The following is a 16,255-nucleotide window of genomic DNA, read 5'->3' on the forward strand; positions in this document are numbered from 1 at the left end:
CCCAAAGATGGACCGAGTCTCAATTCTGGTGGGTTCTCCACACCTTCTTCCTGTGGCTTGTCTGCCTAATGCTAGATGAACACCACACAGTTATAAATACTCAGGTCAATATATATATGCAGATATAGATATATATATTCTGGTCACTGTTTTACACTTTAACAAAGAAAACCACTAGCCTGCTTGTTCTATAGTTTGTGCCACCCCGACTCCCATCTGCCTGTGGTATAGCTGGCAGGAAATGTGAGCCACTGAGTCCCACAGGGGACACACTTACGTGGCCCCGTCACACTGGCCAACAGTCAGTTTCAAAGCCCCCTGCTCATGCAGGCTCTTGAGGGCCTTGAACTCCAAGGGCATGGTGTGGGGGCTGGCCTGGGAGGTGTAACCATACTTGAGGCTGTCGTAATAGTGGTACTTGACAGGGTTCTGGTTCTGATCTAGTGGAAAGGGCCAGAAGCCGTAGAGGTAGATCTGGTTGCAGAAACGCGTGGCCAGGGTGTACATCAGGAGGCCAGTGGTGGGTCTTTTGATGTGTACTTTGTTGGTCAGCCAGTATCTGAGAAAAGGAAAAAGTGACAAAAGAAACAAAAAAAGGAAACGTGAGTTTATGAACTATCCTTTCCAGGAAGGGGAACATTTCATCCTGCTCCTTCAGCAGCTGTAGAGACCAGTCGAGCAACCGTTTCCCGGTTCCCTTCAAGAGGAATGACAGCCGCTGCTGATTTAATGATGGAGCCATGGCCTTACACTCTCACAGACAAGATTTCACGGAAGCAAGACGAGCCTCTTAGTAGATACGGACGCTGAAATGAGGTTCAGAGACGAAAGAGCGGCTTGCCCAAGGTCACTTAGGTGACCCCCAGCTGGCAATGTATATAGAACCAGGACTCCCCTCCAGGCTTTCACATTCCAAGTCCATGTTGTTGCCCCTTCATAACAAGGCCCAAACAGACATGGGGCAGCTGGGGGAAGTGTGGCTGGTCTAACGGACCGTCCAGGATGACCCCACGGCATCACCTGCTAATACGCAGAAGGTGCCGGCCGGGCTGTGGGGGGCAGGATGCTGGAGGCTGAGGTTGGGGATTTCCTAGAGAAGGAGCCCTTCCTTAGGCCACCTCAGTACTCTCTGTACTCAGCGAGGCTAAGCTGAGCTTGGGCGGATTCTGGGAGGGGTGAAGGCAAGGTGAGTACACAGAGGAGGGAGATGCCAGAAGAGCAGCAGTTGCACTTAGGATTCTTCCATCCACACACCCTGGCCAGGTGCACATTTCCCTGGGCTCAGCCGTCTCCAGTAACGGGAGTTCAGCACCCCCTGAGCCGGTCCACTGCATTTTCAGCTCCAACTTAGTGCTTATCAACCTGGGCTGCACACTGGAATCACCTGCAGCTTTAAGAAAACTAATGCCTGGGTCCAGCCTCCAGGTGTAGCCTGAACACCGATTTTTAAAACCTCCTGTAGTGATTCAAATATTCAGCCAAGGCTGTGAACCCTTGCTCTAACTGGTAGGCTGCTTTGCCAGAAGAACCCAGGAATGACACATACTTAAACAAAAGGAAGGAAAAAATAGTAAGCACATGGAACAGTCATAGAGTTTGGAGGATGATTGGGCCTGGAGAGGCCCTCCAGCCCAGTGGCCTGGCAGGGGCTGTCACTGAATGAGCTGGGAGTTGAGACACGTGTAAGGAGAACTGACACGTGGCCTCGGTGTTGCTAAGACAGTATGGAGTGGTGCAGACTGTGGCATCTGACAGGAGAGCCAGTTTTATTTTTGTCCAGTGTGGTGGTACCCGATTTTCTGCTTTTTATCAAGAGTATCAAAAATCTGGGTTTTTAAATGTAAATGCTCCAAATTTTTAAATGTTGGCAACTAATTTTTAAAAATTCTAAAAACAACATGTGTGGCCCTGTTGCGTGAGTGAAACAGACCATGTCTGTGGGTTACCTGTGGGTCTCCAGGATTGAGTGTGTCCTCTTTCAGATAACGGAAGAAGACATTTGAGTCCAGGGCGAGTTGCCTGAGAAGACTCAGACTTCTCATGCAGCTTGTTATGTAGAGCTCAGATGATGTGCAGCTTCTCCAAGCCTGTCTCCTGGATCTTTTTCACCCCGTGGGGATTCTGGGAGACTTGGGGCTGGGAATCAGCTGGCTACAGATGCTGTGGACACTATCCAGGGACATGCAACCCCCTGGCAGTGTCCCCATGTGATTGCATCTCACTGACTGCTCACTCCCTGAACCAATTCAAGCCCTAGCACTGCCCACGTGCTATATTAGGGATTTGTGGTTTGTTTATTTTTCTGATAGTAAGGACTTAGCAGGGGAAGGCTTTCAGAAATAAATTTCTTTGCAGGCTATCAATGCTATGCCCAGAGATGGGAAGGGAAAAATTTAATCCATGGTGAAACATACAAGGAGCTCATAGGTGGGTCTGAGGTTACACAGACACATGATGTGCCTTCCCCATAGATATGCCTTTCCCTCATGTGTCCCTTCGGTGAACTTTCTTTCTCTCCCCCCACCCCCCAGAACTAAGCACATACATCACATCTTCCTGGAAATGTTCCCTATGCTCTACCCTCTTCTCTCCAGCTCAACCTGACTTAATCACTTCCATATTATTAAGAGTTTTGTTTCTACTTCTCCCAATGTGCTTATAACAGTCCATTACTATGTGGGTTGGTCTCCCACACAAAACTGTAGTGTGATCTCCTCAAGAGCAGGGGCCATGCTATGTGCCCCTATATAGGGGGTTCAAAGGCATCTGGCTCAGTACCTGCTGTAGCCAAGGCTCTGCGGCAGAGAGAGTGGTGCTCAGCAAATACTCCATGTGCTCTCCTATCTCTCTCAGAATTTCTTGTCATTGGGCTGGGGTCATGTGACCATTTCTGGCCAATAGGCTTTGACTACAAATACATTCCTTCTGGGCTGATGTTGCTCAAGAGCAGGCCCTCACTTTCTCTTCTCCTGTCTTGGAGAACTTCCAAGTCTTCAGTAAAGATGGTGTCAGTTTAAGATGGACGAATCTTGGATCCCTGAACCACTGGTAGGAAGAGAGCCCCTGCCAACATATGGTACTTTGCAAGAATGAGAAATGAACTTCTGCCTCACTGAACTGTGAGGGTTCCAGGGTTTGTCATTGCAGCATAGCCTCAACTTGATTATCCTGACTTCTCTTGCAGTCAGCAAATGTTTGATTCCAGTAGAATTGAAAAATGGGAAGAAGTAGAAAAGGAGAAAGGAGGGAGTGAGCCATTCGCGCTGCTTTGTAACTGGCTGGCTGGGACAGGGATGGAAACGCCCAGCCTCTCAGATCTGTGCCAGGCTTTTCATCGGGAATCACTTGCTGGGAAAGGTGTTAACAGCAAATGAGGCTCCGGGATGAATTGAGAGCTCAGCGGTGTGGAGGGACTCTCTTATTTCCTGTTCTGCATCCACAGGTAAACAAGAGCTCCTGAGAGGTGTCTGACGGGGACACAGGGCACTGTTTAATGAGCAGCTTGTAAGAGAGGCTAGCTGAGTTCTGCAGGAACAAAACACTCCATTTCCTTTATATCTTCTCAGTTGCTCTGGCCAATTTAACGACTGTGTGCTTGGCCGACTTGTAGACTGTTTCTTTCCTTAGAATGGCAGCTGGGTGTTAAAACTAACTAATTAATTTTGCCTTCCCAAATGAGGTTAGCTGGGTACATCTGGGACATCATATTGACAGTACACCTTTAATGGCCCAGTCTTGAGATTTTAATTAGGAGGTGAAGTAATCTCAAAGAAGGCAGTAATTATTTTTCAAACTGGTTACCCCAATTGCCAACACTATTAAGCACTGTATTTTATGAGCATGGACAACAATAAATGAGGCTCGACAACATCATCTCGAACGCACATATGTCCTTCTCCCTGGATGCTGGGCTTGATACGTGGCAAGAACAGGGGCTACCCATGTTGGACAGAGAGACCGCAAGGGCTTTCTCCAAGAAGCTAAACGCACTTCATGGGTTGTAGCTCATTTCATCCGTAAGGAGCAGGAATGCCTCCCAGGTGGCTGCCAAGGGATACTTGGTGCCTTTTCGTGCAGATGTGGCAGCAAAGCCAGGAACAGAACTCTTTTGTTCCCGGTCTCCCATTGCCCATATCATCAGCCCTGACCCCGATTTGGGGCCCCATAGCCTACTGCTGCCCTTTCCGTAGAAGCACTGTTTAAGACTACTCTTGGGGGGCATGTCTGGACAAGGTTGTCCAGCTTTGCAGAGATGGGGAGCTGGGCATTTTGTCTCAGAATTTGGGGCTAGAGTGCAGAGCTGGTCAAGCCAGGGGGCGTTTGAGGCTGATTCATGGCTCCTAGGCTCCCATGCTTATCCAGGTAAGTCAGGAGCGAACCTCCAGTCTGACCATGCCCCCGAAACCTCCCTGGGACTGCTGGCGTCCACAGGATGACTGCCAGCGGCCTCGGCCAGGCTCGTGCGGCCCTGCAGCTCTGGGCCTGGGACCCTCCCGTCCCCTGGGGAGCCCCGTCACATCACCACGAGGAACTCTTCGGTTTTTCCCAGGACACCGTCCCCACCTGCGACTCCTAGCTGGCAGCCCCTTCTTACGGTCTCCGCCTCAGTGCCGCTTCCCGCAGGAATTCTTCCTGGCCCTCCCTGGAGGGTTTTCTGCTCTCTGTGTTGTTCTTTCCCTGTGACAGCACTTGCCATGCTACGCCATGATTACTTGTTTACTTGTCTTTCTCTCCCTTTATAATTTAAAATTCTGGGAACAAGTAGGTTGGCTTTTACATGAACCTCAGATCCTAACACAGTACATGCACAAAGTCCACGCAGCTTCCCGTACCCTAATGAAACAGGGAACGAAGATGAGCAAGCAGAGGTCAGGGGCCCCTGTGAGGGCACAGGCAGAGTGAGGGGGGGATCGCAGCCGCTTCGCGTGGGAGGCCAGCCCTCACCGCACGGGCCTCACTCCAAACCCTTCTAGGCCGCCACCCGGTCTGCACACGTGTGAGGTGGCTAACGGCGTGCTGCCGAAAGGAGAAAGGGAAACCTGATGTGGTTATCTGAGGGGTTCCCCCTGCTACAGGGTGGGCTCCCAGAGAGTCAAGAGACTGCTGCTCTTGCACAGGCCCAGCCAGACCATTTCTTTGGGGGAGGGGGGTCTTGAACCTTCTGGCTGGATTCTGGAATTGAAACTGACGCCACTCCCAACTGAAGAGTTATGTTCAACCTCACCTGTAATTAAAGGAATCCAGTGCCATTTTCCACTGGATTGGCAAAGATAACAAATGTTGATAATACACCATGTTGGCGAGGTTACAGAAAAACAAGCATTTTTAATAATCATGGGTGTAACTTGGCAATGTCTATAAATATTAATAATGCATACATCCATCTCTCTTTTTAGCAATGATACTTCTAAAAAGCAAGCTTATACACAGAGATATGTGTGCAGAAGTTGGTAAGAGATGGTCACTGTAGTACTGGCTATATTACCAAAAGATTGAAACACCGCTATGTCCCCACCACCCATGGCTTCTGCTTATGTTAACTATGGCCCAGACTCGGTGGAAGACTAGGAAGCTAAGAAGGGAACCAAGGTGGTACCTGTCAATACGGGATAGTGTCCAGGACTTAGCAGATGTGGGTAGTGCTTAAAACATGCTTCCTTATGTGTAAAAGGAGACTTTTCTGGAAGGAGACACAGAAACCAGTTTAACAAGGCTGCCTCTTGTGGAGGAGGGCTTTTCACTTTAAATCCTCTTATACTATTTGGATTTTTCTTTGTACTATGTGCATTGCTATTTAAAAAAATAGAGATAATCCATTAAAAATGACCAAGTGCCAGTAGCCATCTGTGCCTCAGTCCCACAGACCTCACTCCGGTTCTTCTGCGTGGAACACACTTCCACACTCCGTGTCTGCAGAGGAGACTGGGCCCCAGCTCCTTCAGCTGGCCCACGGGGCGTGCACTTTTTACTGCGATGGGCATGTCTGGGAGGGGACACCGCCGACCCTCGCTGGTCTGCCTGTAGTCCCCACACCACGCTTAGTCTCTGACCGCTGGGCCCGCCCTCGGGTCCTCCGCTTCTGCTCCCCACTGGCACGCAGCAGGGCCTGCTTTGCTGACAGGCTGCTCAGCCCTGGCGGGGATGCCCGCTGGATCAGTGCCATCCTGGGGCCTCGGCTCAGCACTCCTGGTGCCTAATTAAGCACCAATCCACAGGCTTCCTCTGCACTGGGCCTGTGGGCTGGGCAGACGAATGGGTCTGCTTCCCTGCCCTCTTTGTGGGTCACAGCCTTCCCTGTTACTGCAATTGAATTGGAGCCATTCACCACCAGCTGCTGACCGGTTTCCCACTCCCCGGGGCCATACTCAATTGCCTGGCGCCCTCCCCCTCAGTTGCTCACCTCCCTTGCCAACAGCCAGCCAGGCACTGTGCCCGTTTGCAGGCGGGCAGACCTGAAGGCCCTTGGAAGAGCTGCTCAGGCTGGGGCGGGGGGGTGGTAAGAGTTGAAGCGCAAGCCTTCTGCTCAGGGTCTCTGGACCATGCTGCCCACTCTCCGCAATGCCTTGGCCCAAGGACTGTCTAAGATGGGCAAGAATCTTGAGAGTGCATGGTGCTTAGAGACCCTTCCAGCACGGGTGCACTGAATCAAAGACTCTGATGGGAAGGGTGGCCAGCTAGGCTAAATGTTAGGTTAAATTCACAACCTCCAATACCTCATAGTGTGACCTTATTTGGACATCAGGGTTCTTCACAGAGGCAGTCAAGTTAAAACGAGGTCATGAACGTGGCCCCTAATCCAATATGACTCACGTCCTTAAAATCAGGGGAAATTTGGGGAAAACAGGCACACAGGGAGAATGCCATGTGAACGTGAGGAGTGGCCATTGTCAAGCCACAGGCAGAGGCCAGAAAAGATTCTTCCCTCAGAGCCCTCAGAAGGAACCAGCCCTTGATTTCGGCCTCCTAGCCTCCGGAACTGTGAGACAATAGATTTCTATTGTTTAGGCCACCCAGCCTGTGGTACTTGGTCACAGCAGCCGGAGCAAACTCATGCAGCAGTTCTGCATGGTGTGGATTTCCTGCTCCATGGCCCAGTAAGGGACATTCACTGCCACCTGGACATCCCCAGGGAGGCTGCGTTCACTGCTAACTGAGAGACTGTCGTGCTTGTTGCAGATGATCTTGATGCTGGATCTTAGGACTAACAGCCTGCTTGTTTAAAGGGCATATTACTGGTGCTTAGTGCTATTTTGACATGTAAAAGTGAGTCAATTATAGCTGGAAATAGTTCTGACTGCACTTGTTTCTTCTCAGGGTGTCGGCCCATCCCTCATCAAGGGACCTTTCCCCTCTTTACCAAAGAGCAGTCCTTTTCTTTCTCTTACTCCTCTGGCTCCCAGACTATGTGGCTTCCTCCTTCTAGGAAGAAACGACACATAGGGAATAGATCCCGAATCCATGAGGTAAGGGTTATGTGGCAACCCCACTCTGCGACAGTGGTGAAATAAAGGATGTTGAAGGGACCCCTGGCAGGTCAGCCTCCAGGAAGAGGGATGTGGTCCCTCTGAGGCCTGTGTCCATACAGCTCTCAGTCTGCTCCGTCAGCCACAAGTGTGGCTGCCTTTCATTGAATGTATCTCGAAGTCTTTGTTGGTGGCAGTCGATTTCGATGCGCATACCCGCCCCAGTGAGACCATTGCTGGTCATACGCGTGGGTGTCACCTGTATGAGGACGAGTCCTTTGTGGCTGGCTCAGAGGGCTTCCCAGGGTCACGCTGAGTTATGCTAAGGCCCCAGCAAAGGGCGTTACAATGTCATTTGGTCAGTGAGGAGACGGTATGATGGCCTTTCTTATGTCCCTGGAGCAGGGCTGTGAATTGCCGTGTGGTTTGGTGGGCAGTTGGATGCACGGCCTGGCCCCAAGCCAAGAGGTCAGGAGCGGGAAGGGTGTATTTGTAACAGGCGTCTCGTACTTAACATGCCCAAGAAAGATCTCTCCTCCTCAACACCCCCAAACATGCATGGGCTTCCCCAGGCTCTCTTATCACAGAGGATGGCGCCACCATCCGCCCATTCACTCAAGCCTCATCCTAACAGTCACCCTGGATTGTTCTCTCTCTCTCGCTCCATGAGGCCCTTAAATAGACTCCATCAGCTAGTTCTGCTGCCTCTACTCCAAATTTTATAGCAAGTCTGTTGCATATCGACTACCATTGTCCTTGTCTTAGTCAAATGTATTTCCTGCCTGAACTATTGCAACAGCTTCCCAACAAATATTCCTGCTTCCAGTCTTGCCCCCTTACGGTTTATTCTCAACACTGCCCTCCAGGCAGGCACTACCGGTTGGTCATAATTGCTGTGGCAGATGAAACCCACATGCCAACCCCCTCATTTCTCAGGAAGGAGGCTCAGAAAGGCCAGGTCACTTGCAGAGGTCATACAGCTGGCAAGTGGGGGAGCTGAGATGGGCATTAATCTGGGAAAGGAGTATTGCCTACCAGGCACTGCGCCCCCCCTCAGTGACAGTCCCCATCCCCTGGGAGGGGTCGCTCACCCGCGGACGGCGTGCAGCAGACGTAGAGAGGGGTATGCAGTACGCACGTTGACGCGGTGCTTCAGGATGAGCTCGTTGACCCACTCAACACGCTCCTTGCCGCCCCTGGCCATGAAGGCAGGGATCCACAGGATGCTGCCATTGAGACTGTGCAGCCTCTGGAGCAGCTTCTCCCGCCACGTGGCATTGACTAAGTCCTCGAAGGCACGCTGGATGACGGACGGGTTCATGGTCACCAGGTCTGTCTTGAGCCCCACATCCCGGGCGTACTCCTGCACTGGCGCCAGGTTGCACCTGCCGGAGGAAGAAGCCACATGGTTCTTCTGGGCAAGCCGAGACACCTCTGCTTATATTTTACTGTACCCATCCTTTGCTTGCTAGAGCAAAGGCCCACGGCATCCTCCTGCCTCACTGGCTCTGCCGCCATCCCTTTTCCTGCCACACATGTTTGCGCGACTCTTAGTGTGTGCTCAGAACTTGACTGTGTCCTGAGGATGTCGAATAGCTTCTTCTGGAGTTCAGTATCCAGTAGAGAAGGAAAGAAGCACGAAGCCATCCCTCAGTCCACCTGGCGACTATGTTGCTGGCAAGTGTGGTCTAGCCACATGGGGTGCCAGAGGAAAGGCTCTGAAGGGACACGCCTAGGCTCAGAATTCAGCTCTGGTTCTTTCTGTCCGTGTGATTCTGGGCAGCCTGCTCAACCTCTCTGTGCTTCCTGAGAGCCCCATCGTGGCAAAGAACAACAGTTTCTTCAGCTATGATGGTGATCACAGCAGCACCCTCCCAGGTCCCAAAGGGGTCGCTACACACCAGTCCTTAGACACTGCTGGGCCACAGGAAGGATCCAGGAACTGTTGCTACTGTCATGATAATTATGGGGGGAGGAGCATCAGGCAGTCTCCCTGGAGGTGGGGACCGTTGAGGGAGGTCTAGAAGGATGGATGAGCGGCAGTCAGCAGTGGGAAAGGCACATTAGGACAGTGCTTCTCCACCCTGCTGGGTCAGAAGGCTCACCTCAGTGGCTTGTTAAAAATACAGATTCCCCAGTTCCAGCACCTAGAGATCCAGATTTGACAGGTGAGCCTAGGGATTGGTATTTATTTTCACAAGCTCTTTAGGTAAGTCTTAGAGCTAGGCAGTTTAGCAAAAACTAAAATATATGGCATTTTAAGTGCAAGAAATGTGTCTAAAGGCACAGAGGCAGGAAACTGTGGGTGCTTAGGGGAAGGCAAGTGACTTGATGTTACTGGAGCATATTGCAGGGTGGAGATGGGGCAGGAGAGGCAAGAAGGGCAAGATATAGGGCCTGTGCGTCAGTGACCTGGTTCCCAGGGCAATAGGGAGCTTCAATCAAAGGCTCTTGGCCAGGAGAGTGATATGGACAGATTTACATTTTATGCAACAGTTAGACAACAATAAGGAGAAGTTATAATATTTATTGGAAAGGATGGAATTGCCTATCAAAAGGAAAGTCTGCAGGGGAGAGAGGCAGCTCATGCCCAAGGTCTGACGCTGGCCCAGACTAGCCATGTGACAACCTCTGACTTTCTGCACCTCAGTTTCCTCATTGCAAAGGCCAGGACATGATAGAACGTTCCTGACAGGGTGGTTGGGAGAACTAAGTTAGTGAATGCCCGGTGGGAGGGCATTTGTTTATAGGACTCTCCCTGTGGAAGGGCGTATGTGTGTGTGGACACGCGTATGCATGTGCACAGTGAAGTTTTACTCCCCAAACACCTGGGAATTGACTGCACACGTATGATCCTAAGATAGGCTCTCTCCTCTATCAGGCATTCCAGGCTGGTGGGGACCCTGGGGGTGCCAGCTCTCCCAGCAGCACCTTCTGCAACCTGTGTGTGGTCCAGCAGTGACCCCCCTGACCCATGAAGCTGTCTTTCCTCATTCTGGTCTCTCTACCTCCACCTTTCCTCTCTGTTGCCCACCCCACCCCACCCTCACCCCTTCTCTGGCTCCTGACCAGACAAACCTGCCACATTTTCTTTCCTTTGTCCCCTTCCTCCTCCAACCTTTATACTGGAGGGCTTTGAGAAGTGGGGGCTGAGCGATTATAAAGGCCAGGAACGGGCAGAACCTGGCAAAAGATAAGAAACTGAAACAGGTTTGGCTGCCAGGCTGCCGTGGCTTTTCCGTCCCAGTGGATGCAGAGTAAACACACTGTGCAGTCCCGTGTTGTGAGGTTCAAGGAGCTCTAGGATAAGACCGCTTCCCAAAGCCCCAGGACAAGGCTCTCTTTGCACAGGGACAGTCCCAACAGAAACACGAGACATGGTATCCAGTTCTGCCAGGGCTGGGGCACTGTTTGGGGTGAAACTCGAGGCCCCGTGTGCCCTACTTTTGACCAGGGGACAGCAGGACCTTGTTTCCAAGTCTTTCTGAATTGGGGGTGAGGTGCCAGGGCCCTGGGTAACTATTTCCAGGTGTGTCCCAGGCGACTGAAAAGTGAGAGGTGATGTTTCAGCGAGAATAATGCTCAAGTACAAAACCCAAGGGTCTCTGTTGCTCACTTGCTTCCCAGATTTTGACTCCAGGATATAGTTACTAGTGGAGTATAACCTTCTCCAACACTTAAAAAGAGTTTTGCTTGGAGCAACCAGGAGATTTTCTTACTAATCTTTTGTAGCAGGTTCTATTCAGGGACCAGTAAACTTTTTCTGTAAAGGGTCAGATAATATTTTAGGCTTTGCAGACTATATGCACTCTCTACTGTAACAGCTCAACCCTTCCCAACTACACAATACTGCATTGTAGTAACACAGTAGCCATTGAGGATATGAAAATGAGTGGGAGTGTGGCTATGTGCCAATAAAACTTTATTGATACAAACGGGCCGTGGGCCATAGACTGCCTACCTCTACCCTAGACCAGCAGTCACCTACCTTACCTGTATAATAGAATTACCTGGCTCCCTGTGCCACATGCCCCTACCCTCCAGATTGATTTAATTGGTCTGGGTGCTTTCTGGACATCGGGACTTTTTTTAAAAAAGTCCCCCAAGTGATTGTAATGTACAGTCAAGGTTCGGACCAGAGGCCTCAAGATTTTTTTTTTTCTGTTTTACATGCATTTATTTCATTCTCTTCACACTGCACAACTGTTATACAACCTACAAGGTTGAGACTTACCCAACCAGGGTATCTTGTTTCAACCTCTTGGGACCCCTGGCGACACTCAACTTAAATATGCCTGCTGCACTGGACCCAGAGTCTCTGCTGTGGTTACCTTATGACGAAGCTGTGTGTGTCAATCTCCTGCCCACAGCCGCTGTTCAGCAAGACCCCCGAGTTGCCCACGATGGCACAGGTCCGGAAGTGTTTGTTCTTCAGCGGGGATGTTCTGGGGAGGAGCTCGTAGAGGTTCTGGGACACGTTCATCGTGCTGTCTCGGTCGAAGATGTAATGAATGATGTCCCCAGGCTTCAGCGTCCCCTTGAGGACAGAAATGTCCTTTTCAGCATCCAGGAACTTTAAGATTTGTTTCCTGAAAAAACCAAACACACACGAGGATAAATTGCCCTGGAGCAAGCGGCCCTGTGCCAGCCCAGGTTTTCCTGTCCCGCGTGCCTTGCAGGGCAGCTGGAGCCCAGCGCACAGGCAGAGCTGAGCATTCGGACACCCTGGCAGGGACTGTAGAAACGGCCTACAGGTGATTATGGTGGTGGCCAGCGTGGCCGCCCTGGTCACGCCCACCTCCCATGGGGAGTGCAAACTGCCGTGGGAAATGACTCTGTTCGGACGCAAGTGAGCTCGTCACAGAGGGCCCTGGAAGGGAGGGCAGCCCACACGTTCCGGTTTTCCCAGGACCGCCTGGTGTCAGCACTCCCCCGTCTTGGGGAACCCAGCAGTGGTCACACTACTCCCTTTCTTTAGCAGGATTCAGGGCCATCATCTGGCAATGAGCCTTGAACTAGGAGCAGAATTCAGAATGACAAATGTTCCTCGTTCCTCAATGGCCTGTTTTCTTCCATGGAAGCCTCCTGTGGGCACAGGGGCCTTCCAGGGGGTGAATGGGAATGTGGGTGCCATGAGGTGTGTCGGTCACGCTCCCTTTGAGTGACTGAGTCCTGTGAGCCGGTCTGTTTTGTGGGGTGTGATTTCCCTGCCCCCTAATTGCTGTCTAGTTGAAGGTTTGTAAATAGCGATGCTTCTCCACTCCTGTAGAGCATGGTTGCTTTGTGTTGTTTCAAAGCAAAGGTGGTCACAAGACAGCTTTCTAGGCTCTACAGTGACTTTGATTTAGGAGGAAAGCTCTAGACTCACCTAGCATAGAGTGCAGTCATAAAAAGGACGGGTGTCCTCAGGAGTCACCAGAGAGTTTTACTCTAACCATGCAGGCCTGGCCCCCAGGAACCTGAGGTTTTTCTTAAGGAACTTTCTAAATCACCCAAAATATCATTAGAAATGATTCAAGTCAGAGAGAGAAAGAAATTTGGCACCCAGATCAGTTGAAATGAGTTCCATTTCCTGCAGTGAGCCCCCATCTAGAAGTGATACAATGGTGCCTTTTCAGATACAAAGTCTGCTTTTCCTCAGAGCCCCAGAGGGACAAAGTCTTCACACACTTTGCAAATGAGAGAATTTGCAAGATGGTCGCCCCATTGTACAGATGGTTCCCGGCTGCCATGAGATTTGAGATGTTCACAACCTGTGGTGCATCCCAGTCAGAAGTAGATTCAATCACTTGGGGGACTATGAAGAATTCAAAGTCCCAGGCTGACACGTGAGAAACCCTGATTCTGAGCGTGGCACAGGTCTCCGCATGCTTTCCAAAGCCCCGAGGAGATTCTCCGGGTGTCCAGGCTCGGGCGCCTCTGCCGCAGCCAAGGGGCCGCCAGGTTGCGTGGCAGGCACCACGCTCTTCTCCCACTCGTCCCCCCTCATCACTGACCTGCATCTCTTGCTGTCGTGCTGGGGAAGCCGTCTCACTGAGTGATTTCTATCTCTCGATAGGAAACAGAGGCACTACTCTAGCTTACTGTGCTTTACTAAGCATTGCGCAACTTCACAAACTAGTTGGAAAAAGCTAAAAACCTTTATAGTGATTTATCCCAATGTATTTAAAAGCAGGGGAGCCCCCAGAAAACCCATCAATAAACACCTCTCTGAGTAGATTAATTTCTAAATAATTAGAAGGAAGTACTATCAATTATTAAACATCATTCCAAATAACTCACTGAATCTTTTATTACGGATAATTTTGGTGATTAATTGAAGTTGAAGGGAATTCTTTTCCCCATCCTGGGTGAAAGCGTGCTGTTCCTGCCAAGGCAGATCCCCGCGAAGGCCACAGCCTGGTCTTCTCCAAACAGGGTGGGGATTTATTTGTCTACCCGAATAGCAGGAGAAAGAGCCAGTCACTCACAGGTGGTGTAGTGGGGTAAACAGTGCCTCCCAGATACATGTCCACCTCCTAACCCCTGGAACCTGTGGTGTGGTTGATTTGGAAAAAACATCTTTGCAGATGTTATTAAAATTAAGGTTCTTGGGACGAGGCCATCCTGAATTACCTGGGTGGGCCCTAAATCCAGTGATAAGTGTCCTTGTAAGAGACAGGGCAGCAGAACACGCAGAAGCAGAGGGAAAGCATGGGACCACGGAGGCCGAGGTTGGAGTGAGGTGGCCGCGAGATGCAGACAGACTGCAGCCGCCTGCGGCAGGAAGGAGCAAGGACGACTCTCGTGCAGCCTTCAGGTGCTGACCCCCAGGACTGAGAGAGAATGAGCGCCTGTTGTTTGAGGCCTGCAGGTCGGTGGGCACCGGTCATGGCAGCCCTGGGAGACCCGTAGGCGTCTTCACTGATTCCGTGGTGCCGCTGATCCAAGGGTCAGTGACACGGGCCTGCGGCCATTAGGGCAGTGCGACACGTGGGAGGTCCCTCCAGGGGGCCCGGAAGAGGTGCTCAGGGAGGGGTGGCGACGGCGGTGACGGGAGTCAGCCCCTTCAGGTGGTCTCCACTGCCAGGTCCCAGCTCTCCCTCTTTATCCCCGACACCCCTCATCTCCCACAGCGAAGCCTTGCGAGTGAGGGCGTGGGAGCATTTCCGTTGGACATTGTGCGTACCCGGAGAGGGCACCTCCCTGCTGTGTGGTGACACTTTTGGTAGCTTTGGGCAAGGTTGACCGCGGCGCCCCAGCGCCCTGTTCCCTGCTCCCTCCCGATGGCTGTGGCCGGGGAAGGTCGCAGTGAAGGCCTTCCCTTTCTGGTCCTGGCCACCCCACCAGCTCATCGCCGCACGCTCTCCCTCCCGCTCTGCCTTCCGGCAGCACCGAGCACAAACACCAGACTTCAGACTGTGCACAAGTGATACGCAGCTTGGAGAGCTTGGCACACTCCTCCACGTCCTTCAAAACCCACCGCTCCTTTCCTGGCCAGCCCTCCGGTTCTCTCACAAAATGAGGTACTCTCCGTGGATGCGCGTGTTGCCTCCACCTGTTTATAAGGTGCAATACCGCCCACGGTGTACATCGCGCCACACTGTCCTGCCTTTGCTTACATCGTCTCCCCACTATCATGCCTGATTCGTGTCGGCACTCTGGGTCCCCAGTGGGATGGGTGCCTGGAAGTGAGTGGCTGGATTATACGGACTAGTCTTTGCTGGGGCAATAACAGCTATAGCAAAGGCAAGTAGCCAAAGTGCCGAAGTTGAAATTCCTACGTTACAGCTTCCCATTCCCACCACCCAACACGGCAGAGCTCCGCCTTTGCAGTCAGGGGTGCCAGCGCCTGGGCCAAGCCGCCCAGAGATGGCCTTTCATTTTCATGTTGTCGGGAAGGCAGCCTGCTCAAGCCACCGGACTGTGTGTGCGTGTGGGGGGGGGGAAGCTCTCCCAACACTCCCCAGGTGGGAGGACTGTCACCTCAGAAAGGGACACAGATGCCAGGCAGTCCTAAGCAAGGAATGTGCTCTTACCCAGGGAAGGACTGCTTCCCTGGTCCCCTGGGCGAAGCCACCTGTGGCCTCTGCCCCCCAGGCTCTCGCTGCTGCTGACCTGAAAGCCACACTCCTTCAACCCTGGGACCTCAGCCCCTGCCAACCTCCCCGGCCGAGTGGCTGCACGCACGTCCCGGGCGGGGGGCCTGCCTAGGGTTTTCATTTCCAGTTGACCGTTTACAGATGAAGCCTGCCTCAGTGGGAGGCAGGCATTTTATTTCTAGCCTGACTTCTTTGGATGATAGAGAGTGGCAATTTGTTGGCTTGTGCTGAGGAAGGCCAAGCCTGTCTCTCGTCCTAGAGGTAATTACCACTACCTGATCCTCAGAGAGAGCGTCTGGTTGTGCCTCCACTTGGCTGAGGCCGGCTGGATGTTGTGTTTAATGCTCTCATTACTTCTGTCAACAACAGCTGGTGATGAGGAGCCATTTATCACAACTTCAGCTCTGGAAGGAAAAAAAAAAAAAGGAAGAGGGTAAACATGATCTGTTAGCATGCCAATGACAAGTCTAATAGTTTTGTTTTTGCTGGGGCTTGAATGTAAACTTCTTCAGAAGAGCAAAATTCCAGTTATTACTTGAGAAGGGAAGGAAGTGTATTTATCTTCTAGAACGTGCAAACTTTCTCCCTAAGGGGTAACCTGCATAGGTCCCCGGAAGCAGGAAGGGGTGATAAACTCTTTCCGCCACCCCACCCCCAGTGCTCCCTCCCAGTGCAGCCTCCCAGTCATGGTCAGAATAGTAGCACCTCTCC

At 51.7% G+C, this 16,255-nt stretch overlaps 1 protein-coding gene across 2 annotated transcripts in view; it reads right to left on the bottom strand.

Moving 5' to 3' along the window:
* Positions 1–273: 273 nt before the first annotated feature.
* Positions 274–16,255, bottom strand: part of ST8SIA2 (ST8 alpha-N-acetyl-neuraminide alpha-2,8-sialyltransferase 2) — a 41,097-nt gene continuing 25,115 nt past the window's right edge. For both annotated transcript variants that reach the window (XM_054585150.1, XM_054585143.1), the window contains 4 exons: positions 15,820–15,948; positions 11,795–12,052; positions 8,555–8,848; positions 274–559 (listed from right to left, as the gene is read on the bottom strand). In XM_054585150.1, coding sequence (XP_054441125.1) covers positions 274–559; positions 8,555–8,848; positions 11,795–12,052; positions 15,820–15,948 — 967 coding nt within the window. The remainder of the gene's footprint in view (positions 560–8,554; positions 8,849–11,794; positions 12,053–15,819; positions 15,949–16,255) is intronic.

Source organism: Pteronotus mesoamericanus, unplaced genomic scaffold (genome assembly GCF_021234165.1).
Source record: "Pteronotus mesoamericanus isolate MK-2021 breed Mesoamerican mustached bat unplaced genomic scaffold, CSHL_Meso_final contig_1205, whole genome shotgun sequence".
Taxonomy (NCBI): Eukaryota; Metazoa; Chordata; class Mammalia; order Chiroptera; family Mormoopidae; genus Pteronotus; species Pteronotus mesoamericanus.